General features: G+C 41.7%; 1 protein-coding gene across 1 annotated transcript in view; it reads left to right on the top strand.

The window, feature by feature from the left end:
* Nucleotides 1–1,365: 1,365 nt before the first annotated feature.
* The window catches only part of LOC141107401 (xaa-Pro aminopeptidase 2-like), an 86,947-nt gene continuing 63,136 nt past the window's right edge, over nt 1,366–25,176 (top strand). The window contains exons 1-4 of the mRNA XM_073598108.1: nt 1,366–1,595; nt 3,412–3,479; nt 5,451–5,561; nt 18,498–18,561. Coding sequence (XP_073454209.1) covers nt 1,547–1,595; nt 3,412–3,479; nt 5,451–5,561; nt 18,498–18,561 — 292 coding nt within the window. The 5' untranslated portion in view covers nt 1,366–1,546. The remainder of the gene's footprint in view (nt 1,596–3,411; nt 3,480–5,450; nt 5,562–18,497; nt 18,562–25,176) is intronic.

The following is a 25,176-nucleotide window of genomic DNA, read 5'->3' on the forward strand; positions in this document are numbered from 1 at the left end:
GAGAGGAAGAATCAGCTTAAATTAATTACCAGTCAGCTCATGTGTAACGAGGAGCACGCCGACAGAAGGAGAAGGCAGAGTGACAGAGACCTCACTACAGTGCTGTTTCTCCTTCACTGTTCAGGTTGCAGGATGCTGGCCGTCATTCAGTCCAGAAGACTTACTACTATTTTTTTACTTTATTAGTTCTATTATTATTATTTTTTATTATTATTATTTATTTTACTTTTTTTAGCTCTGTAAATATTATTATTATTATTATTATTATTATTATTATTGTTTTTTTACTTGTATTAGTTCTATTAATTTTATTATATATTTTTTCTACTTTATTAGTTCTATTATTATTACTATTTTTTTACTTTTTTAGTTCTATTATTATTATTATTATTATTATTTTTGTTATTATTTTTTTCTTTACTTTATTAGTTCTATTATTATTATTTATTATTATTTATTTTACTTTTTTTAGCTCTATGAACATTAGTAATATTATTATTATTATTTTTGTTATTATTTTTTTCTTTACTTTATTAGTTCTATTATTATTATTTATTATTATTATTTATTTTACTTTTTTTTAGCTCTATAAATATTATTATTATTATTATTATTATTGTTTTTTTACTTGTATTAATTCTATTAATGTTATTATATATTTTTCTACTTTATTAGTTCTATTATTATTATTACTATTTTTTTACTTTTTTAGTTCTATTATTATTATTATTATTATTATTATTATTATTATTATTATTGTTATTATTATTATTATTATTTTTTCTTTACTTTATTATTATTATTATTATTATTTAATATTATTATTTCTTTTACTTTTTTTAGCTCTATGAACATTAGTAATATTATTATCATTATTTTTGTTATTATTTTTTTCTTTACTTTATTAGTTCTATTATTATTATTATAATTGTTTTTTACTTTTATTAGTTCTATTAATGTTATTATATATTTTTTTCTACTTTATTAATTTTAATATTATTATTATTATTATTTTTACTTTTTTAGTTCCATTATTATAATCATTTTTTTTTTACTTTATTAGTTCTATTATTATTATTATTATTAGTAGTAGTAGTAGTAGTAGTAGTAGTAGTAATAGTAGAAGTAGTAGTAGTAGTAATAATTATTAAACTTTTTTACTTATTAGTTCTATAATCATTTTGTATTATCTTTTTAATTTTATTATTTCTAATATCATTATCATTATTGTTGTCTCATTGTTTTATTTCTAATGATTTTTTTTTTTTTTTTACTTTATTAGCTCAATTTTTTTTCCTTTACTTTATTTGTTCTATTAATATTAATTAATAATGCTAAGTGCCTGTAGTTTGCACTTAGCAATCTATTATTAACTGGGTGTTGCTGACTCCAGGAAGGGAGAGTGGTGGATTGTCCTTAGGAATCCGTACACTGGAGGAAGGTCCCTCGCTGTCATTCGGTTGGGCGGTGTTCAATCAGATAGTAAATATCTCAGGAGGATAGAAGGATTGATCGCTCTGAGCGCGGGGAAGGATTGCAGGGTGACATGTTGGGACTCCTCTGGATACTGGGAATCTTCGCCTTCATTCAGAATGGTGAGTTCTACAACTTTCCTATAAAATATGAGGAGAATGAACTGTGGATGGGAAGGGGGGGGGGGGGGGGGGGGGCAGTTTGGAATTTAGTGATACATAAATGAGAAGGTTTCCTTTTCAACCCAACAAATATTTAATCTTTAAGAAAACATGCATGCTCCTGGACTTCTTCTTCTGAAAATTCCTGTTACCTGGCTATCGTGTATTCTACTGCGAGGTTTTTTACACTTTCATGTAATCATAGTGATTGATTTTTGGGGTGCATTTATAAAAAAAAACAAAAAAACATAGCAAGTCTCCCAGTGAAAGTGCACATACATTCGTTCAGTGTGAATAAGCCAAAAAAAAAATGAATATTATTAGGCTATTTCCTGTGATAGTCAAATATTTTATATTGATTTTATAAATGGAAAATACCTCATTTGGCCATTAGGTGGCGGTAAGTGTACTTAGAGCCACCTAGTGGCCAAATGTTGTATAGCGACCACCCGAAAAGTTCTGCGGGGCGAGCAGCCGCTGTAGGCAAAGCGACGTACTGGTATGACGCTGCCTATCTTCAGTTTTTGGGGCGAGGGCATGCCCGCCCTCTGTCCAGCTCCCCCTCTGAGTGTACACAGCAGGAGCCTGTCGGCAAGTCCCGGCCTATGATTTATGGGCCGGGGACCTCCTGATCGGCTGTGTCCAATCACAGCCCAGAGCCTTTATGTTGGTAAACAACACAGAGCTCTGTGTGAAGGGAGCGATCTGTCAGTTTCTCATCCCTGCAAAGCAGGGCTAAGAAACTGAGAGATCTAGTCGTAAAAGCAGCACATATTATACGTTGTTGGGCACAACCCTTTTGATTGCCCCCTAGATGTTAACCCCTTTGCCAGCCAGTGTCATTAGTACAGTGACAGTGTATAGTATTATCTCTGATTACTGTCACTGGTGATGTCAGTGGCAGTTAGTCAGTGTCCCCCCCCCCCCAGCGTCAGTTAGTGTCAGATTGTCTTCCGCGATATCGTAGTCCCATTATAAGTTGCTGATCGCCGTCATTAGTAGTATAAACAAAATAAAAATTACAGTACATATCCCATCGTTTGTAGGCGCTATAACCTTCACACAATCCAATCAATAGACATTAGACATGTGCGGTTGTTTTCGTTCCGAATTAACATTCGGACGAATTTTTCATTTTCGGAAATTCGGACGTATCCAAAATTTCCGAACTAGACTAGTACCGAATTTAAAACGAATCCGAAATAACGAAAAAAAAATTTGGACGAAATTCAAATCGTTTTCGAATCGCTTTCAAATTCAAAAATTTTTAAAATTCGAATTCGAAAACTTTTCAACGTCGAATCGTTTTCCAGTTTCCAAAGAGAATAAAATAGAATAGAAACTAAAGGAATAGAATAGAAACTATTTATTTTTTCTATTCTTTTCCTTTATTTTCTATTCTATTTTTATTCTCTTTGGAAATTGGAAAACTATTCGAAATTCGAAAACGATTCCAATTCTAAAAGTGTTTGAAAACAATTCAAATTCAAATTTCGTCCAAATATTTTTTTGTTATTTCGGGTTCGTTAATTTGGTATTATTCTAATTTGGAAATTCGGATACATCCAAATTTCCGAAAAAAAAAAAAGAAAATTCATCCGAATTTTAATTTGGAACGAAACGAACCGCACATGTCTAGTGTGCCGAATAGCAACATTTTATTTACTTGCTTCATTATATGTACAGTTGTTGTTTATTTTATTTTTTTTTTACAAGTTAGACGCTATAGTTGGTATTGCCATTTTTTTTCTTCTATTAACTATCCACTTACACACAGGATATGCTGCTGTATTTCCCAAAGAGCCCCGAGACACGACCATCAGGAACTGCTCCATCACTCCTCCGGTAAGACAGACGGAAACAATAGGTGACTCAATTAACAATGGGAAAGCATACCTAGGAGGCACACAATGGGGGGATTACGCAATGTGAGAAAGACATCTTAAAGGGGTTCATAAACCCTCAAGGTTTTTCACCTTAAAGCATTCTATGTATTTATTTTTTCAATGCTCCTACTATAGACTGCCTGCAGAAAACTACAAGAGGGGGCGGAGACAAGACTAGTCACCCTGCAGGGAGAGAGAACAGAGCTGTGGGAGGGATCTAGCAGGCTCCGCCCATTAAAGACTGCCTGCATAAAACTAGAGGAGGGGGCGGAGACAAGACCAGTCACCCTGCACAAGGAGAGAGAGCAGAGCTGTGGGAGGGACCCAGCAGGCTCCACCCATTAAATATTGCCTGCAGAAAACTATAGGAGGGGTGGAAACAAGACCAGTCACCCTGCACAGGGAGAGAGAGCAGAGATGTGGGAGGGATCTAGCAGGCTCCGCCCGTTAAAGACTGCCTGCAGCCCAACCCTGACAGGTGGACACATTACTAATCACATCTCCAAGAGGATTAGCAGACAGACAGAAACAATAGGTGACTCAATTAACAATGGGAAAGCATACCTAGGAGGCACACAATGGGGGATTATGCAATGAGAGAAAGACACCTTAAAGGGGTTCATAAACCCTCAAGGTTTTTCACCTTAATGCATTCTATGCATTTATTTTTTTCAATGCACCCATTATAGACTGCCTGCAGAAAACTACAGGAGGGGATGGAGACAAGACCAGCCACCCTGCTCATGGAGAGTAAGCAGAGCTGTGGGAGGGATTTAGCAGGCTCCACCCATTATAGACTGCCTGCAGAAAACTACAAAAGGGGGCGGGGACAAGACCAGTCACCCTGCACAGGGGGAGAGAGCAGAGCTGTGGGAGGGTTCTAGCAGGCTCCGCCCATTATAGACTGCCTGCAGAAAACTACAGAGGGGGCGGAGACAAGACCAGTCTGCCTGCACAGGGAGAGAGGACAGAGCTGTGGGAGGGACCCAGCAGGCTCCACCCATTATAGACTGCTTGCAGAATACTACAGGAGGGGGTGGAGACAAGACCAGCCACCCTGCACAGGGAGAGAGAGCAGAGTTGTGGGAGGGATCTAGCAGCCTCCGCCCATTAAAGACTGCCTGCAGCCCAACCCTGACAGGTGGACACATTACTAATCACATCTCCAAGAGTATTAGCAGACAGACAGAAACAATAGATGACTCTACCACAATATTAGCTTGTAAAAGTAGCATCATCAGCTGTGCTGTGCATAGCCTGTGCAGAGAGCAGAGCTGTGGAAGGGGCTCAGCAGGCTCCACCCATTATAGACTGCCTGCAGAAAACTACAGGAGGGGGCGGAGACAAGACCAGTCTGCCTGCACAGGGAGAGAGGACAGAGCTGTGGGAGAGACCCAGCAGGCTCCACCCATTGTAGACTACTTGCAGAATACTACAGGAGGGGGTGGAGACAAGACCAGCCACCCTGCTCAAGGAAAGAGGGCAGAGCTGTGGGAGGGGCCCGGTAGGCTCCACCTACTACAGACTTCCCACAGAAAATTACAGAAGGGGCGGAGACAAGACCAGTCACCCTGCACAAGGAGAGAGCAGAGCTGTGGAAGGGGCCCAGCAGGCTCCGCCCACTACAGGATGCCTGCACCCCTAAGAGTTATCCAACGTAATATTTTGGTTATAGGTGGAGTCAGGGGTAGATATGATGGGGGTGTGACTAGAAATCACGGGGCCACATTGCAAAATTTTAATAGGATCCAATCACCCTTTGTGTACTAATCCCAATTCATTACAGACTGACCCGGAGCTAAGATCCTACTTTGTTTATTTTATTTCATGTATTTATTTTATTTATTGTGTTGATTCCTTTATTTTCTATACTTATACATTTTATGACATCTTTAGCTCACGGTAAATAAATGTGTTGTTTTCGTGGCAGTTCATTCCGCCCACTGTGAAAAATTCCACTGAAGGGCTCACCAGACTCCGTCAAGAGATGAGAAACCTCAACATCAGCGCTTACATCATCCCATCAACCGACCCCCACTTGGTAAGAGAAGCCCCCCCCCCCCAGGGAAGCTCAGACCCCGACTCTACAATGGTTTTCTATCACTTGTTACAACAAAGGAAGAGTCTTCAGGATGTTGCTGGAAGTAGAAGCAGCACAGCGATGAGCTCATCTCTCTGCCATTCTGCTCTCTTCTCCTATCACTGGGACCACGGGTGAACCACGGCCGCCTCTCCTCCTCTTCTATTTAACCAGCAAATTGACGAACAAGATTTTTTTTTTCAGCAGTTTTGTGTGTCATGATGACAACTGCCCCCTGGGCTGCTCCGCATGCCCCATACTACTCTAGCCTGTCCATATACTGCCCCAGCCTGTCCATATACTACCCTAGCCTGTCTATATACTACCCTAGCCTGTCTATATACTACCCTAGCCTGTCTATATACCATCCTAGCCTGACTCTATACCACCCTAGCCTGTCTATATACTACCCTAGCCTGCCTATATACTACCCTAGCCTGTCCCTATGCTACCCTAGCCTGTCCCTATGCTGCCATAGCCTATACTTATACTATCCTAGCCTGTCCATATACTACCCTAGCCTGCCTATATACTACCCTAGCCTGTCTATATACTACCCTAGCCTGTCCATATACTACCCTAGCCTGCCTATATACTACCCTAGCCTGTCTATATACTACCCTAGCCTGTCTATATACTACCCTAGCCTGTCTATATACCATCCTAGCCTGTCTATATACTACCCTAGCCTGTCTATATACTACCCTAGCCTGTCCATATACTACCCTAGCCTGTCTATATACTACCCTAGCCTGTCTATATACCACCCTAGCCTTACTCTATAACACCCTAGCCAGTCTATATACTACCCTAGCCTGTCCATATACTACCCTAGCCTGTCCATATACTACCCTAGCCTGTTCCTATACTACCCTAGCCTGTCTATATACTACCCTAGCCTGTCCATATACTACCTTAGCCTGTCTATATACTGCCCTAGCCCACCCCTTGGAATTGACCCTAATGGTATGTCATATCATTTTGCATATAGACAGGGTGCTGTTGCATGTAAATCTGACTTCCTGATAAATTTAATTTTAGTTTTAATTATCATGATATAAAATAATGGATGTGAGGGCCTTTTGGTGGGCGTGATTTTTTTTTGGGGGGGGGGAGGGGGGCAGCATTTTATTCTTGGACCCAGGCAGCACAATGATACATCAGCTCTCCTTTCAAGTGGCATTAAACCCGAAGGTCAAACATTTTATTTATTTTATTTTATTGTTTTATCACTTTTATTGCTGTCACAAGGAATGTAAACATTCTCTGTGACAGTGATAAGCAGTGACAGGTCCTCTTTATGGAGGGATCTGGGGGGATCTGGGGGACCCCTGATCCCTCCTCTCAAAACACCAATATCGGGGGTTTTTTGAATGCTTTCGATGTTTAAAAAAAATGGCGTTGTGGTTATTCGAGTAAATTGGAAAAGTGACGTCCTGCCATCGCTTCCGCCGTTATGAACAGCCGATCCCGGCTTTGCTTGGCTGTCCGGCCAGCCGGCGGTGGTGAGTGTGGAGGCCATTGGAGGACAGTGACCTCATTGTCCAGTGGTGAGATGATTGGAGCTTTGTGATATGGTGCTGGAAGGAGCCATCAGAAGATGGGGACACTGTAGTCATAAAGGGATGGTCAGCAACAATACTCAGGTAGGTTGTGGGGTTTAAACCATGATCAATTGGTACTAAGGGGTCCAAAGTGTGCCAAGAAAATATCCCCCCACCATTACACCCCCACCACCAGCCTGAACCGGTGATACCCCATCCCCCACACCATTACACCCCCACCAACGGCCTGAACCGGTGATACCCCATCCCCCACACCATTACACCCCCACCACCAGCCTGAACCGGTGATATCCCATCCCCCACACCATTACACCCCCAACACCAGCCTGAACCGGTGATACCCCATCCCCCACACCATTACACCCCCACCACCAGCCTGAACCGGTGATATCCCATCCCCCACACCATTACACCCCCAACACCAGCCTGAACCGGTGATACCCCATCCCCCACACCATTACACCCCCACCACCAGCCTGAACCGGTGATATCCCATCCCCCACACCATTACACCACCACCACCAGCCTGAACCAGTGATACCACATCCCCCGCACCATTACACCCCCACCACCAGCCTGCACCGGTGATACCCCATCCCCCACACCATTACACCCGCACCACCAGCCTGAACCGGTGATACCCCATCCCCCACACCATTACACCCCACCACCAGCCTGAACCGGTGATACCCCATCCCCCACACCATTACACCCCCACCACCAGCATGAACCGGTGATATCCCATCCCCCACACCATTACACCCCCACCACCAGCCTGAACCGGTGATATCCCATCCCCCACACCATTACACCCCCACCACCAGCCTGAACCAGTGATACCCCATCCCCCACACCATTACACCCCCACCACCAGCCTGAACCGGTGATATCCTATCCCCCACACCATTACACCCCCCACCACCAGGCTGTACCGGTGATACAAGGCAGGATGGATCCATGCCCCAAATTCTGACCCCACCATCTGAATGTCGGAGCTGAAATCCAGACTCATCAGACCAGGCAACGTTCTTCCAATCTTCTATTGTCTAATTTTGGTGATCCTGGGCCAATTGTAGCCTCAATTTCCTGTTCTTAGCTGACAGGAGTGGCACCCGGTGGGGTCTTCTGCTGCTGTAGCCCATCTGCTTCAAGGTTGGATGTGTTGTGTGTTCAGAGATGGTATTCTGCATACCTTGGGTAGGTTATTTGAGTTACTGTTGCCTTTCTATGATCTGGATAGATCTGCCCATTCTCCTCTGACCTCCAACAAGGCATTTTCCTCCACACAACTGCCGCTCACTGGATATTTTCTCTTTTTCCCGCCATTCTCTGTAAAAACCCAAGAGATGGTTGTGTGTGAAAATCCCAATAAATACTCAGACCAGCCCGTCTGCCACCAACAACCATGCCACGTTCAAAGTCACCGAGATCCCCTTTCTTCCCCCATTCTGATGCTCGGTTGGGACTTCAGCAAGTGGCCTTCACCACATCTAGATGCCTAAATGCAATGAGTTGCTGCCATGTGATTGGCTGATTAGCAGTTTGTGTTACTGAGCAACTGAACAGGTGTACCTAATAAAGTGGGTATATATATATATATAGTATGTTTGGTGCCTTCTTCCCATTGGAAGGTCTCCCCTCACCTCCTGTTCCAGGGACACTTCTGTTCTGGAGGGCTGAGCACCCCCCCGGCTCTGCTGGAAGTTTACTGCAGTAAAGGGGGCAGCTGTGTGAGAGGAATTGGCTCAGTTCCTCGGCGTCGGGGGTCCGATCTGCTGGAATTCCCAAGTTCCTATCCCACGACATCTGATCCCCTTTCTACCGGAGATCCTCGGGTGGGATGTCTCCCAGTAGAACGCGCAGTGAGGTTCTAATGAGTGTCCCAGTTGTTTCCAGCTTTTGTCAGGATTTTCCTGTTTGTCTCGGTGCCAGAAAAATTATGTGAATTGTGCAAATATTAAGGTTTTTTAATCAGTAACGGAAAAAAAAAAAAAAAAAAAGGGAACCAAAAAAAAAGATAAAATAAATGTAATATCTGACCTAGATATAAACTGATTAAAAAGAAGAACTTGTGGGTGTTATAAGGAAAAAAATAACTTTTTTGTGTAAAATAGAACTATGGCCTTCCTTTAACCTTGTCATCCAATTAAAAAAAAAATTAAAAATCTCATTTCTTCATCAATTTAGACCAATATGTATTCTGCCACATATTTTTGGTAAAAAAAAAAAATCCCAATAAGCGTATATTGATTGTTTTGCGCAAAAGTTATCTAGTCTTCAAACTACGGGATGTTTTTATTGATTTTTTTTTTTTTTTACTAGTAAAGGAGGCGATCAGCGACTTATAGCGGGACTGCAACATTACGGCGGAAAAATCAGACACTAAGTGACACTTTTGTGGGGACCAGTGACACCAATACAGTGATCAGAGCTAAACAAAATATGCACTGTCACTGTACTAATATATGATAATATATTGTACTATAAGATGTGTGATAACATATTGTAGTATATGATATAGTGTGTGTGTATATATATATATATATATATATATATATATATATATATATATATATATACACAGTATCTCACAAAAGTAAGTACACCCCTCAGTCTCATTTGTGTAAATCTCTTCTTCTATCTTTTCATGTGACAACACTGAAGAAATGACACTTGTCTACAATGTAAAGTAGTGAGTGTACAGCTTGTATAACAGTGTAAATTTGCTGTCCCCTCAAAATAACTCAACACACAGCCATTAATGTCTAAACCGCTGGCAACAAAAGCGAGTACACCCCTAAGTGAAAATCTCCAAATTGGGCCCAAAGTGTCAATATTTTGTGTGGCCACCATTATTTTCCAGCACTGCCTTGACCCTCTTGGACATGGAGGTCACCAGAGCTTCACAGGTTGTCACTGGAGTCCTCTTCCCCTCCTCCATGATGACATCACAAAGCTGGTGGACATTAGAGACCTTGCGCTCCTCCACCTTCCATTTGAGGATGTCCCACAGATGATCAATAGGGTTTAGGTCTGGAGACATGCTTGGCCAGTCCATCACCTTTACCCTCAGCTTCTTTATCGAGGTAGTGGTCATCTTGGAGGTGTGTTTGGGGTGGTTATCATGTTGGAATACTGCCCTGCGGTCCAGTCTCTGAAGGGAGGGGATCATGCTCTGCTTCAGTATGTCACAGTACATGTTGGCATTCATGGTTCCCTCAATGATCTGTAGCTCCCCAGTGCCGGCAGCACTCATGCAGCCCCAGACCATGACACTCCCACCACCATGCTTGACTGTAGACAAGACACACTTGTCTTTGTACTCCTCACCTGGTTGCCGCCAAAAACGCTTGTCACCATCTTTAGAAGAGGCTTCCTTCTGGGAGGACAGCCATGCAGACCAATTTGATGCAGTGTGCGGCGTATGGTCTGAGCACTGTCAGGCTGACCCCCCACCCCTACAACCTCTGCAGCAATGCCGGCAGCACTCATACGTCTATTTCCCAAAGACAACCTCTGGATATGATGCTGAGCACGTGACCTCAACTCCTTTGGTGGACCATGGCGAGGCCTGTTCTGAGGGGAACCTGTCCTGTTATACCGCTGTATGGTCTTGGCCACGTGCTGTAGCTCAGTTTCAGGGTCTTGGCAATCTTCTTATAGCCTAGACCATCTTTATGTAGAGCAACAATTCTTTTTTTCAGATCCTCAGAGAGTTCTTTACCATGAGGTGCCATGTTGAACTTCCAGTGACCAGTATGAGAGAGTGAGAGCGATAACACCAAATTTAACACACCTGCTCCCCATTCACACCTGAGAGCTTGTAACACTAACGAGTCACATGACATCGGGGAGGGAAAATGGCTAATTGGGCCCAATTTGGACATTTTCACTTAGGGGTGTACTGACTTTTGTTGCCAGCGGTTTAGACATTAATGGCTGTGTGTTGAGTTATTTTGAGGGGACAGCAAATTTACACTGTTATACAAGCTGTACACTCACTACTTTACATTGTAGACAAGTGTCATTTCTTCAGTGTTGTCACATGAAAAGATAGAAGAAAAGATTTACACAAATGTCACTGAGGGGTGTACTTACTTTTGTGAGATACTATATATATATGTGTGTGTTCAGGGGCGGACTGATAACTCATGGGGCCCCCGGGCAATCAGAGATTATGGTGCCACACAGTATACATACACACAGTATACACAGACAGATTAAAAAAAAAACAGATTTATACATACTGTCCCTGGTTTTACTGAGGCTGGCAACCCCCATGGGGTCCCCTAGTGGCCCAGGGCCCTCGGGCAGTGCCCAAGTGGCTCAATGGTCAGTCCGGCCCTGTGTGTGTTTGTATATATATATATATATATATATATATATATATATATATATATATACAGTGGGGATCGAAAGTTTGGGCACCCCAGGTAAAAATGTGTATTAATGTGCATAACAAAGCCAAGGAAAGATGGAAAAATCTCCAAATGGCATCAAATTACAGATTAGACATTCTTATAATATGTCAAAAAAGGTTAGATTTTATTTCCATCATTTACACTTTCAAAATTACAGAAAACAAAAAAATGGCGTCTGCAAAAGTTTGGGCACCCTGCAGAATTTATAGCATGCACTGCCCCCTTTGCAAAGCTGAGACCTGCCAGTGTCATGGATTGTTCTCAATCATCGTCTGGGAAGACCAGGTGACGTCAATCTCAAAGGTTTTAAATGGCCAGACTCATCTGACCCCCAACAATCAGCACCATGGCTTCTTCTAAGCAGTTGTCTAGAAAACTGAAACTGAAAATAGTTGACGCTCACAAAGCTGGAGAAGGCTATAAGAAGATAGCAAAGCGTTTTCAGATGCCAATATCCTCTGTTCGGAATGTAATTAAGAAATGGCAGTCATCAGGAACAGTGGAAGTTAAAGCAAGATCTGGAAGACCAAGAAAAATATCAGACAGAACAACTCGCGGGATTGTGAGAAAAGCAATTCAAAACCCACGTTGGACTGCACGATCCCTCCAGAAAGATCTGCCAGACACTGAAGTTCCACTATAAAGAGATACTTGTACAAATATGGTCTTCATGGAAGAGTCATCAGAAGAAAACCTCTTCTACGTCCTCACCACAAAAATCAGCGTTTGAACTTTGCAAATGAACATACAGACAAGCCTGAGGCATTTTGGAAACAAGTTCTGTGGACCGATGAGGTTAAAATAGAACTTTTTGGCCGGAATGAGCAAAGGTACGTTTGGAGAAGAAAGGGCACAGAATTTAATGAAAAGAACCTCTGTCCAACTGTTAAGCATGGGGGTGGATCAATCATGCTTTGGGGTTGTATTGCAGCCAGTGGCACAGGGAACATTTCACGAGTAGAAGGAAAAATGGATTCAATAAAATTTCAGCAAATTTTGGATGGTAACTTGATGCCATCTGTGAAAAAGCTGAAGTTAAAGAGAGGATGGCTTCTACAAATGCATAATGATCCTAAACACACCTCAAAATCCACGGAGGGATTACATCAAGAGGCGTAAACTGAAGGTTTTGCCATGGCCTTCACAATCTCCTGACCTCAACATTATTGAAAATCTATGGATAGACCTTAAAAGAGCAGTGCCCAGAAATCTCAAAGAACTGGAAGACTTTCGTAAGGAAAAAATGGGCAAAGATACCTCAAACAAGAATTAAAAGACTCTTGGCTGGCTACAAAAAGCGTTTACAAGCTGTGATACAGTGGGGGGCAGTACAAGATATTAACTCTGCAGGGTGCCCAAACTTTTGCAGACGCCATTTTTTTGTTTTCTGTAATTTTGAAAGTGTAAATGATGGAAATAAAATCTAACTTTTTTTGACATTTTATAAGAATGTCTAATCTGTAATTTGATGCCATTTGGAGATTTTTATTTTTCCATCTTTCCTTGGCTTTGTTATGCACATTAATACACATTTTTACCTGGGGTGCCCAAACTTTCAATCCCCACTGTATATATATATGTGATACTATATATATTATATATATGTAATAGTATATTGTACTAATTTATGATAATATATGATAATAAAATTATGCACTGTCACTGTACTGGCAGGGAAGGGGTTAATATCAGGGGCAATCAAAGGGTTAAATGTGTGCCTAGGGAGTGCTTACTAACTGTGTGGGGGAGGTGCTTGTACTGTAAGAAGAAACAGAAACACAAGACCTCTGTCTTCTCCTGTCACAGAACAGCGATCTGCCTTGTTTGCAGGAACGATCGGCGGGTCCCGATGGACATCGGGTCTGCTGGACCCGCTGATTGGCTCCTGCTGTGATTGGCACCCCAGGCCCAGAAGAAAAAAATCACACAGGTACAGGTATGGTTTTTTTTTTTTTTTTTTATTTCCTCTTTATTAAGATTTTATATAGGGACAAAGGAAAAACATTCATACAAAATCAATTCAGCCTGGTCGGGTTATCACCCCCGACCCTGCTATACATATAAATTGGTCCAGACTTTACTTTGTGTGTCGGAATTGTTCACACACGGTCGGAATTTATGTTGTCGGAAAATTTTATAGCCTGCTCTCAAACTTTGTGTGTCGGAAATTCCGATGGAAAAAGTCAGATGGAGCCCACACACGATCGGAATTTCCGACAACAAGCTCCGATCGCACATTTTCCGTCGGAAAGTCCGACCGTGTGTACAGGACATTAAACGGGTTTTCGTTAATTCAGAAATATCCGAATTTGTCGATATTCGTAAAAAAACTAATTCGGAACGAAACGAATTGCACATGTTTAATAAATATGAGCTACTCTTACAATTTTCTCTCTTCTGCAAAGAACAACAAAAATAAAAACCTGTTGGTCCTGCCGGTGAAGTCCACCTAACAAAGCTTCTTGTGATGGGGTGGCAACAATGCTGCACTGCTCCTGAATTCAGAGCAGTGTTGTCACTCTCGCTTAGGCAATACCTGCTTGCCCTACAGTGGGAGGAAACGATGCGGCAGGGGGTGTGGCTATCAGCATTGTCACTGCTGATTTGAAGCCTGTAGCTTGTCAGTCATCATCTGGCTACACCCACTGCTTTCTCCCGCTGTGAGCTGCAGTGTCTGGGAGGGGGAGCGCATGAGATACAGATGATGAAGGATTTGGTCAGGGAAGACAACAGGGGATTTAGTTGATTTTATATAACTGGATTGGGACTTGTTTGGACTACATAAGCTTTGAGTTGTACATTAAAAGGACAAGTAGGACCAAAGCTTCTCCTATGGATCACAGAAGTGAATTTTGTTCTGTACTCCTGCGACCCGTTTTAATCAAACAGCAGGCTGACTGTCACTGAGCCAGCCACTCCCACCCCCTCCATAGCCCGGCACTCCAATGAGCGCTGAAGGGGCAGAGCAGAGAGCTGGTGACTGCCAGCCACCGGTTCTCTGCAGACTGAGAACTGAGAGATCAGCGTCAGGGATGAGCCCGATGCTCGAGTCGAACGTAAGTTCGACTCGAACATCGGGTGTTCACCGAACAGCAAACAATTTGGGGTGTTCGCAGCAAATCAGAAAGCCGCGGAACACCCTTTAAAAGTCTATGGGAGAAATCCAAAGTGCTAATTTTAAAGGCTTATATGCATGGTATTGTCATAAAAAGTGTTTGGGGACCCGGGTCCTGCCCCAGGGGACATGGATCAATGCAAAAAAAAGTTTTAAAAATGGACGTTTTTTCAGGAGCAGTGATTTTAATAATGCTTAAAGTGAAACAATAAAAGTGAAATATTCCTTTAAATATCGTACCTGGGGGGTGTCTATAGTATGCCTGTAAAGTGTCGCATTTTTCCCGTGTTTTTTTCTAAAGGAAAAAAAGTCATTTAAAATTATTTGCGGCTGTAATGAATTGTCGGTCCTGGCAATACAGATAAAAGTAATTGAAAAAAACAGCATGGGATCCCCCCACCAGGCCCTTTGGGTCTGGTATGAATATTAACCACTTGCCTACTGGGCACTTAAACCCCCCTCCTGCCCAGACCAATTTTCAGCTTTCGGTGCTCTCACACTTTGAATGACAATTACTCAGTCATGTAATACTGTACCCAAATTAATTTTTTGTCCTTTTTTTCATACAAATAGAGCTTTCTTTTGGTGGTATTTGATCACCTCTGTGTTTTTTATTTTTTGCGCTATAAATAAAAAAAGACCGAAAATTTTGAAAAAAAACGAATTTTTCTTAGTTTCTGTGATAAAATTTTGCAAATTATAAATTTTTCTTTATAAATTTTTGGCACAATTTATACTGCTACATATCTTTGGTAAAAATAACCCAAATTAGTGGATATTATTTGGTCTTTGTGAAAGTTAGAGAGTCTACAAGTTATAGTGCAAATCATAAAAAATTGATCACACCTGAAGTACTGGCGGCCTATCTCATTTCTTGCGACCCGAGGGACACGGCCAGCACAGAACTTCCGCGATGCGCGCCCGCGGGAGCGCGCATAGCGGAAGTAAACAGCTGGACGTCCAGGGACGTCCACCCAGCAGATAGCGTCCGCGCTGCAGCTGTCTTTCGGCTATAGTGCGGGCGCGAAGTGGTTAAGGGGAACCCCGCACCAAAATTTAAAAAAAAAATTGCGTGGGGGTCCCCCTAAATTCCATACCAGGCCCTCCAGGTCTGGTATGGATATTAAGGGGAACCCCGCGCCAACATTAAAAAAAATGGCGTGGGGGTCCCCCTCAAAATCCATACCAGACCCTTCGGTTCTGGTAAGGGTTTTAAGGGGAGCCCCGCACCAGAATTAAAAAAAAAATGGCGTGGGGGTCCCCCCAAAAATCCATACCCAACCCTTATCCGAGCACGCAACCTGGCAGTCCGCAGGAAAAGTGGGGGGGACGAGAGAGTGTCCCCCTCCTGAACTGTACCAGGCCGCATGCCTTCAACATGGGAAGGGTGCTTTGAGGTAGCTCCCCAAAGCACCTTGTTCCCTTGTTATTTTTTGTTTTTTTTCCAATAAAAGTTTTTATTTAGCATGAAAATTATTGTAACATAACAAGAGCTGTGGGTAATACAATCTTACACAATATCCAAATGACATCTTATTACAGTGTTGTTCAGATCATATCATGGGTCTGGCTGTAGTGATTCATTTAATCATCTTCAAGCATTATCTGATCCAGCGGGTTGGATCCATCCATCTGTACAATCCCACCCATGGAATGGATGATATGTTATGATTCACAAAATAAGTTTGTGAGTGTCTGATATGACCTTATAAACAAAATAATACAATAAAATAATAAAATAAATAAAAGATAAGAAAGAAGGAAAAGCGAGAAAGGGGGGAAAGAGAAGAGTATGTGGATGGGGACATTCTAGCTCCGTGCCTGTTGAACCAGCCTAGGGTGAAAAGATCACAATCCATCTAGATCTACTTTAATGCAATCTCTGCCATGTATTGATGGAGTGTAGGTAACAAGGTAGTCAGCAATTAGCCATTCTGCATCTTGGCAAAGTCATCTGAGTATTTGAAGATGAACCAAGCTCTCCATAACTTATGAAATTTGTCTGTTCTTTCTGTTGTCATTGCCACTGTTTCTTCCATTCTGTATAGTGAGTTAACCTCCGAAAGCCATTCTGCTAGTGTGGGTGTGTGTTGTTTTCCAATGTCTTGGTATAATGGTTTTTGCAGCATTCAACATATGACGCACTACTGACTTTTTGTATCTACTAAATGAGTAGTTTGAGATATGCAACAGGCAACATTCTGGGGAGAAAACTATTTCGGTTTCTGTTATAGCATGTATCCTGGAGCACACCCCGTCCCAGAAGGCACGTATTAGTGGACAATTCCACCATATGTGCAGCATGTCTCCTTTTTCTGAGCCACATCTCCAACAAGCCTTGGAGGTCTCTGGGTACCATGCGTGCAGTCTGGCCGGGGTGAAGTACCTTGTTCCCTTGTTGATGGGGACAAGGGCCCCATCCCCACAACCTTTGTCCGGTGGTTGTGGGGGCTGCGGGTGGGGGGCTTATCAGAATCTGGAAGCCCCCTTTAACCGCTTCAATACCGGGCCAATTCTGACACTTTGCTCCTACATGTAAAAATCATCATTTTTTTGCTAGAAAATTACATAGAACCCCCAAACATTATATATGTTTTTTTTAGCAAAGACCCTAGAGAATACAATGTCGGTTGTTGCAACTTTTTATCTCACACAGTATTTGCACAGGAATTTTTCGAACGCGTTTTTTTGGGGGAAAAAAACTGTTTTGTGTTTAAAAAAAAACAAAACAGTAAAGTTAGCCCAATGTTTTTGCAATTTGTGAAAGATGAAGTTACGCCGAGTAAAGAGATACCTAACATGTCACGCTTCAAAATTTTCACAAAAAAAGTGTCACAATGTTAAAAAACCACAAGACACACCTTGGGACAAGTCCTTTATTAAAAAATAAAAATGTCCCACGAAGTCCATTCATCTTCTTCTATGGCTCCGCCGACGGACTGAAAAATAAAATAAAAAAGATCCCCCTCCATGGGAGGCACCCACCATATGACGTTTCAGCGCGATGACAGTTCTTTTATAACTGAGGGCGGGGCCACACGGTGACATACCCGGGTGACCCCGCCCCCCTCTGACGCACGGGGACTTCCCAATGGCTTCCACCATGGCGTAAGAGGGGGCGGGGCCACCCGGGTACGTAAACGGGTGGCCCCACAGGCAGCAGCATGATGGGACTTGTAGTTTCGCAAACATCTGGAGGGCCGCCAGTTTGGGACCCCTGCTTTAGCTGGACAAGGAGTTTCCAGAGCTCTCCCAGGTAAGCTGGGTTCCACAAGCCCCCCACCCAAAGTGACTCCCGTCACAGGAGGAAGGGTTAGACGTTGGCTGGTTTAGAGCAGGAAGGTTCTCAAACTGGCGCCCCTCCAGCTGTTGCAAAACTACAAGTCCCATAAGCCATTGCAAAGGTGACAGTTAGAAACATTACTCCCACAGGCAGCGACATAAGACCCCCTGCTTTAGAGGTTGGTTGTTGGTATTTCTGCTCCTGCCTATTGGTTCTAGTTATTATAACTGAATCCCTCTTTCCTTGTTCTTTCTCTGTTGGGGTCCCAGGGACAGGAAGTGAGGAAAAAATCTCCAAAATGGTTTCAAAGAGTGAAAAAAAACAGAAAATATATATTTTTTCCCACTTAAAGTATAATTCAAACAATCTGTTAATCTGTCTGTGGGGTTGATTTACTAAAGGAGTAGGAAACGTTCTGTACAACTGAACACAACTTATTTACTAACATTGACTTTGCAAAGTGAATGGATTCTACTCCTTTAGTAAACCAGCCTCTTTGTGTCCTGTGCACAGGGGGAATACATCGCAGACCGGGAAAAACGACGGCAGTGGATGACCGGCTTCACTGGATCTGCAGGTAATAACCCCCCCCAAAAAAAACACCCCAGGGGGCACTCACGCTGCAGATTGTATTTATTCCTATATGTTCTTCCATAGCTTATTTATATCTAGCCAAAAAAAGGGGAAGGAATGGAACCCCTGTCAGGTCTTTACTGCTCCATTAGAGAGATTTCCCCACATTTCCTGTCCTGCTTTCACCAGACAGGAAGTGAGGGAGAATCTGTAGAGGGGACACAAAGTGTTTTTTTACATTTGTTCAGAACCCCGTCCATTGTGGGCACAGGGGGCGCCGCCTTCCCTATCCCGGCCGACGTCGCCGCCCCCTCTCCATGCGCCCGCCCCCTTTCAGGACGCCGGGCGCATGAATTCCTATGGCAGGGGTGTGTTTTTTGAAGCACCTGATTAGAGCCAGAGGCTCTAATAGGCTTCAAAATAGGGTGGGCTCGGGGCACAGAGCATTACGTCCGGAGCCCACCCAGGTGAGTTGCAACAGCGAATTAATATTCGCTGTTGAAACACTGATCCTTCTCCCGGCCAATTGGGAAGCAGGTCTGATACCCGTCACCCCGATTGGCTGAAAGGACAGGTGATCCTATTGGACACTTAGGTGGAGGAGGAGGAGGGGAGGAGCTGGAAGCCGCCATGGAGGAGAGGACTCGTAGCCAAGCCGCTGCCCCCCGGACGGACCACAAACAGCAGGGGGGGAGTCATCAGCCTGCGCGGTGGCCGTGCCCCTGTGCTGGTGTCATAGATCGGCTGGACTCGTCTCCTTCATACCTCCAGCAGCAGTACCCGGTGTCTGGCTGTCAGTCTGGGTGGGAGCCCGGACCGACCAGCGAACATCGGTCGGGGGGGTTGCTGCTTGGGGGTGGGGAGATGGGGGGTTGTTTGCTGCCCCCCCCAAAAAAAAACACCAGCCGCCACTGTCAGAACCTATACCTATTGATCCTGCCAGAAATCGTGTGAGATGATGCACAGTTGGGGTCTCCTCCAGCAAGACTGGACCCAGGAACTCTGGCCCCAGACTATTTATGAGCTCTTCCACCACCTTCTGGGCACACCTCCCCAGGGATTGGTTGGAGACTAATACATATTCAGGCTGCTTACTCTGTCCCGCCTCCCACTATAATTCTAGAATCCTCTAGAATGCAGGGGGAAGTAATCACAGCAGCAGCCTATGAGACACTGAGCAGACCTAAACAATCAACCCCCGATACTTCGATTACAGAGGAGCTAACTAAATTTACTCTAGGAGGGTGCTACATTAACCACTTCCATACTGGGCCAGATCGGGCACTCCTCTCCTAAAAATCATCTTTTTATTGCTACAATAATTACTCAGAACCTCCAAACATTAGATATATAAATCTTTTTTTAGCAGAGAACCTGTACTACTCTGAGGGGTTGATTAGGGCAGGGGCTGTGCCAGGTGTGCCTGGGCACACCCTAATCACTATATGTTTATTACTGTGGTCATAGGCCTGTGCAAGGGGTGTGCCAGGTGTGCCTGCGCACACCCTAATCCCTAATGCCCCCCCTCTCGTGTTGGCCCCGCAGTGCTGCTGGCTTCCCTCCTCTCTTCTCCCTCTGGCTTCTGCAGGGGGGGGGGAGTTTCAGGATGGAGAGTGGGGAGAGGGGCTAGTAAATATGTCATTTACCAGCACCTTCCTTTTCTAAATGAACACAGAGAACACACTCACTCACTGTGTCCATTCATAACTGAAGCATGGTAAACTGTTTGCTATGCTTCAGTTTGGGAATGAACAGGAAGCTGCTCAGCACAACACAGAGCACTTCCCATTCACTCACTGCCCAGTGCAGCTGAGTCTGCGGAGAAAGGGACGTGTGTTTGAGCTTTGGGGTGCCCACCCCAATGCAATAGGCTGCGCACACCTATGACTGTGATGCTGTGATTGGCTCACAGCTGTCACATGGTACAGGGTGCTGTGACTGGCCGAGGTACCATGTGATCACTGGGGACCAAATCACAGATCACACACAGTAGTAAACAATGATGTCATGAACGGATTCCATTGACGACTATTGTTTTCTAGGTGTCATGTGATCACATGGTTTCTGGTAGACATGTGCACTGCCGAAAAATGTGTTCGTTTTATTCGTTTTTTGTTTTTCGTTTTTAGGGTCATTCGTTATGATCGCAATTCGTAAATTTGAAAATTTGAAAATTCCTAAATTCGAAAGTTCGTAAAGTCTAAAATTCTAAAACCTGAAAATAAGAAAGAAAATCCAAAAATTCTAAAGAATTACTAACTAACTATTAAATGATAGGTATTGGAATTTCTATTAAAATTTGGCTGTTAGTGAACGTAATACGAATTTATCCGAAGTTATGAATTATCCGAAATAACGAATGCCGCATCTAAACAAATGGAACGTAACTAATTAATAATAAATAATAATAAAAAGTTTTTATTATTGTTATTATTATTTATTATTAATAATTTGTTATGTTCCATTCGTTTAGATACGGCATTCGTTATTTCGGATAATTCGTAACTTCGGATAAATTTGTATTCGTTACGTTCACCAACAGCCAAATTTTAACAGAAATTCCAATACCTATAATTTAAACGTTAGTAGTAGTTAAGTTATTATTAGTTTTTTTATTATTTCAGATTTTCACATTTTCGGGTTTTCGGATTGTACAATATTCGAATTCACGAATTTTCAAATTTACGAATTTTTGAATTTTTGAATTTACGAATTTACAAATTTTCGGATATTCAAATTTACAAGTTTTTCTCATTTTTGAATTTACATATTTTCAGATATTTGAATTTACGAGTTTTCGAATTTACGAGTTTTTTCGAATTTACGAGTTTTCGAATTTACGAGTTTTTGAGTTTTCAAATATTCAAGGGTTTTCGGGTTTTCGGATTTTACCATTTTTGAATTTACGAATTTTTAAATTTACGAATTTTCGAATTTACGAACTTTTGAATTTACGAATTTTTAAATTTACGAATTTTTGAATTTATGAATTGACGAATTTTCGGTATTTCGGAATTTATGAGTTTTCGAATTTACGACTTTACGAGTTTTCAAATATTCAAGGGTTTTCGGGTTTTCGGATTTTACAATTTTCGAATTTACGAATTTTTGAATTTTCAAATTTTTGAATTCACGAATTTTCGAATTTATGAATATACAAATTTTCGAATATTTGGAAAATTTGTTAAAGAGATTTTCGTTAATTTGGATATTTCTGAATTAACTAATTTGTCGAAATTAGTTAAAAAGACGAACCGGGAACAAAACGAATCCCCCATGCCTAGTATCTGGGCCCGCTCACAGGGGCCCACTACTGAGCACTGCAATCCGCTGAGTCCGATGGGCACAGCGGATTGCAGAATGCACCCCCACAGGCACCAGAGGCCAACAAGCGCCGCAAATCATACCAGTCATATCATGGTGCCTGGCAACCCGCCAGACAGTGGTTGGCTGGTCGGCAAGTGGTTAAACATGACCATTGTAAGTACCCCTGTCAGTAGTAAAATGGTTTGTTTCAATCCTCTGACCAATGGCGTCCCTAGGGGGGCAGAGGGGGCCCTGACCCCCCCCCCCAACATTATGCTATGCCTCACCATGTGCCCCCCAATTTAAAAAAAAAAATTATTTTTTTTTTACAAAAAGGCAATGTCTAAGAGGGAGAGCGTCCCCAGTCAACTCCTGCGGGTGATTCCTCCCCCCTCCCTCTGCTGGGATCATAGTAAAGGGCCCCAGGATATATATATATATATATATATATATATATACAAAATTGCACTTTATAGTTGCCCCCCTACTTTTGTCCCTGTCCCCCCATGCACCCCCACTAAATATGACAGCTGGAGACACCACTGCCTCTGACACTTTTTTATGGACAGCTTGATCTGTTAAAAGAAGTTGAAAAATAACAGAGTTAATGACCGGGTTAGAAATCAGGTAATAAAAATATCCTTTCTATGGCTGTAATTTAATCTCTTTTTTTATTTTTTGTCCTCATTTTATCTCTCGGAAAATCTTTTATAATTGACTTTGCACCGCGCACTAATTATTTTCTCCAGCTCAGAACAAAAGCGGTAAATGATTGACAGAGTAATAAGAGCGAATCACCGGTTTATGGTTATATGGATTATATAAATAGCCGGAACATAAAAAAAAAAAAAAAAAAAAAAAAAAGAAATGTGCAAAATTATCTGATATGATTACAGAGGATGGAAATGAAATTTATGAGCTTCTAGAGTTCACCTAAACAGTGATATTACATCATCGATATCAGAAGACACACAACGATCAATAATCCTGGTCATAAAAAAAGCTGAGATATAAGATTAGCAAATAAAATTAAAAAAAAAAATAAAAACATTACTTGCGGTAACATTATATGGCATTTAGATTTGTTTTACTCTTAGGTGTGAAGGGATTGAAGGACTTGTCCAAAGTATTTTGTAAGTGTTTTAACCATTTCAGCCCCGGAAGTCTTTAAGGGTAAAACTTTTAATTTTTCTTTTGCAAAAAAAAAAAAAAAAAAAAAAGACCTTTCGTTACAAGTGTTTTAACCGTTTCAGCCCTGGAATTCTTTAAGGGTAAAATTTTTAATTTTTTTTTTTTTGAAAAAAAAAAAAAAGTCATTTCGTTATAAGTGTTTTAACCATTTCAGCCCCAGAAGTCTGTAGCCTCCCTGGCGGTTTTCCCGAGTGTGGCTCGGGGTTAAAATTCAGGACCATTAGCGGTAACCCCGAGCCACACTCGGGATTACATCGCAGGATCCTGGTGCCTCCTTTACTTACCTTGTCCCCGGGATCCTGCGATGTCACCCGCAGTGTCCGAGGGCTCCGTCCTCCTCCGAAGCCTCTCCTTGCCAGGCTCCGTTCCCTGCGAGCGTCGCGACGCACGGGGGCAGAGCCTGGCGGCAAATTCAAAAAAAAGTAAAAATCATAACACATACAGTACTGTATGAAATTATTTCACATCCCTTTCACATCCCTTTTGTCCCCAGTGCTTTGGCCAATGCCCTGCATGCAGTTTTACATGATATACACTGTTCTTTCTGCCTGGAAACTGGAGATTGTCCATAGCAACCAAAAAGTGTCCCTTTACGTCAAAAGTGGCTTTAGACCAGCTAGAAAACAGCGATAGTAAATTAGAACATTTGCAGAATTGAGCGATAGTGAATTGTGGGGAAATTTATTTTATTACTATTTTTTTTAATTTTTTTTTATTATTTATTTTTATTTATTATATTATAATTTATGTTTTTGTGTTTCAAACTTTATCATACCCGGGATATCTACTAGACTCTGGTTTGGACAGATTTAAATGTGTTATTGTTAAGATTTACAGACCTACAATATAAGGCGCCAAATTTCCATGCAAAATAATTGTACCGCTTTCAGCACCTAAAATCCGAAATAATCATACCACCAGGGAGGTTAAGGGTAAAATTTTTAATTTTTTTTTTTGCAAAAAAAAAAAAAAGACTTTTCGTTATAAGTGTTTTAACCGTTTCACCCCCGGAAGTCTTTAAGGGTAAAATTTTTAATTTTTTTTTTGCAAAAAAAAAAAAGTCATTTCATTATAAGTGTTTTAACCATTTCAGCCCCAGAAGTCTTTAAGGGTAAAATTAAAAAATTTTTTTTTTTGCAAAAAAAAAAAGACATTTCGTTATAAGTGTTTTAACCATTTCAGCCCCGGAAGTCTTTAAGGGTAAAATTTAAATTTTTTTTTTGCAAAAAAAAAAAGACATTTCGTTATAAGTGTTTTAACCATTTCAGCCCCGGAAGTCTTTAAGGGTAAAATTTGTAATTTTTTTTTTGCAAAAAAAAAAAGACATTTCGTTATAAGTGTTTTAACCATTTCAGCCCCAGAAGTCTTTAAGGGTAAAATTTGTAATTTTTTTTTTGCAAAAAAAAAAGACATTTCATTATAAGTGTTTCAACCATTTCAGCCCCGGATGTTATTAAGGGTAAAAATTTTTATTTTTTTGCAAAAAAAAAAAAAGACATTTCCTTATAAGTGTTTTAACCATTTCAGCCCCAGAAGTCTTTAAGGGTAAGATTTTTAATTTTTTTTTTTGCAAAAAAAAAAAAAGTAATTTCGTTATTATTATTATTTATTTTTTTTATTGCATTTAAGTGTAAATGTGAGATGTGAGGTCTTTTTGACCCTCCAGATCTCACAAAGAGGTCCTGTCATGCTTTTTCTTCTATTACAAGGGATGTTTACATCCCTTGTAATAGGAATAAAAGTGACCCCAATTTTTTTTTTTTGAAAAAGACAGTATAAAAACAAAAACTAAAAAGTAAAATAAATAATAAAAAAAAGTAAAGAGCCCCGTCCCGATGAGCTCGCGCGCAGGAGCGAACGTATACGTAAGTCGCGTATGAAAACGGTGTTCAAACCACACACGTGAGGTATCGCCGTGATCGTTAGAGCGAGAGCAATAATTCTAGACCACCTCTGTAACTCAAAACTGGTAACCTGTAGACATTTTTAAACGTCGCCTATGGAGATTTTAAAGGGTCAAAGTTTGTCACCATTCGGCGGGCGAATTTTGAAGCGTGACATGTTGGGTATCAATTTACTCTGCGTAACATTATCTTTCACAATATAAAAAAAAATTCTGGAC

The sequence above is a fragment of the Aquarana catesbeiana genome, linkage group LG09, assembly GCF_042186555.1.
Source record: "Aquarana catesbeiana isolate 2022-GZ linkage group LG09, ASM4218655v1, whole genome shotgun sequence".
Taxonomy (NCBI): Eukaryota; Metazoa; Chordata; class Amphibia; order Anura; family Ranidae; genus Aquarana; species Aquarana catesbeiana.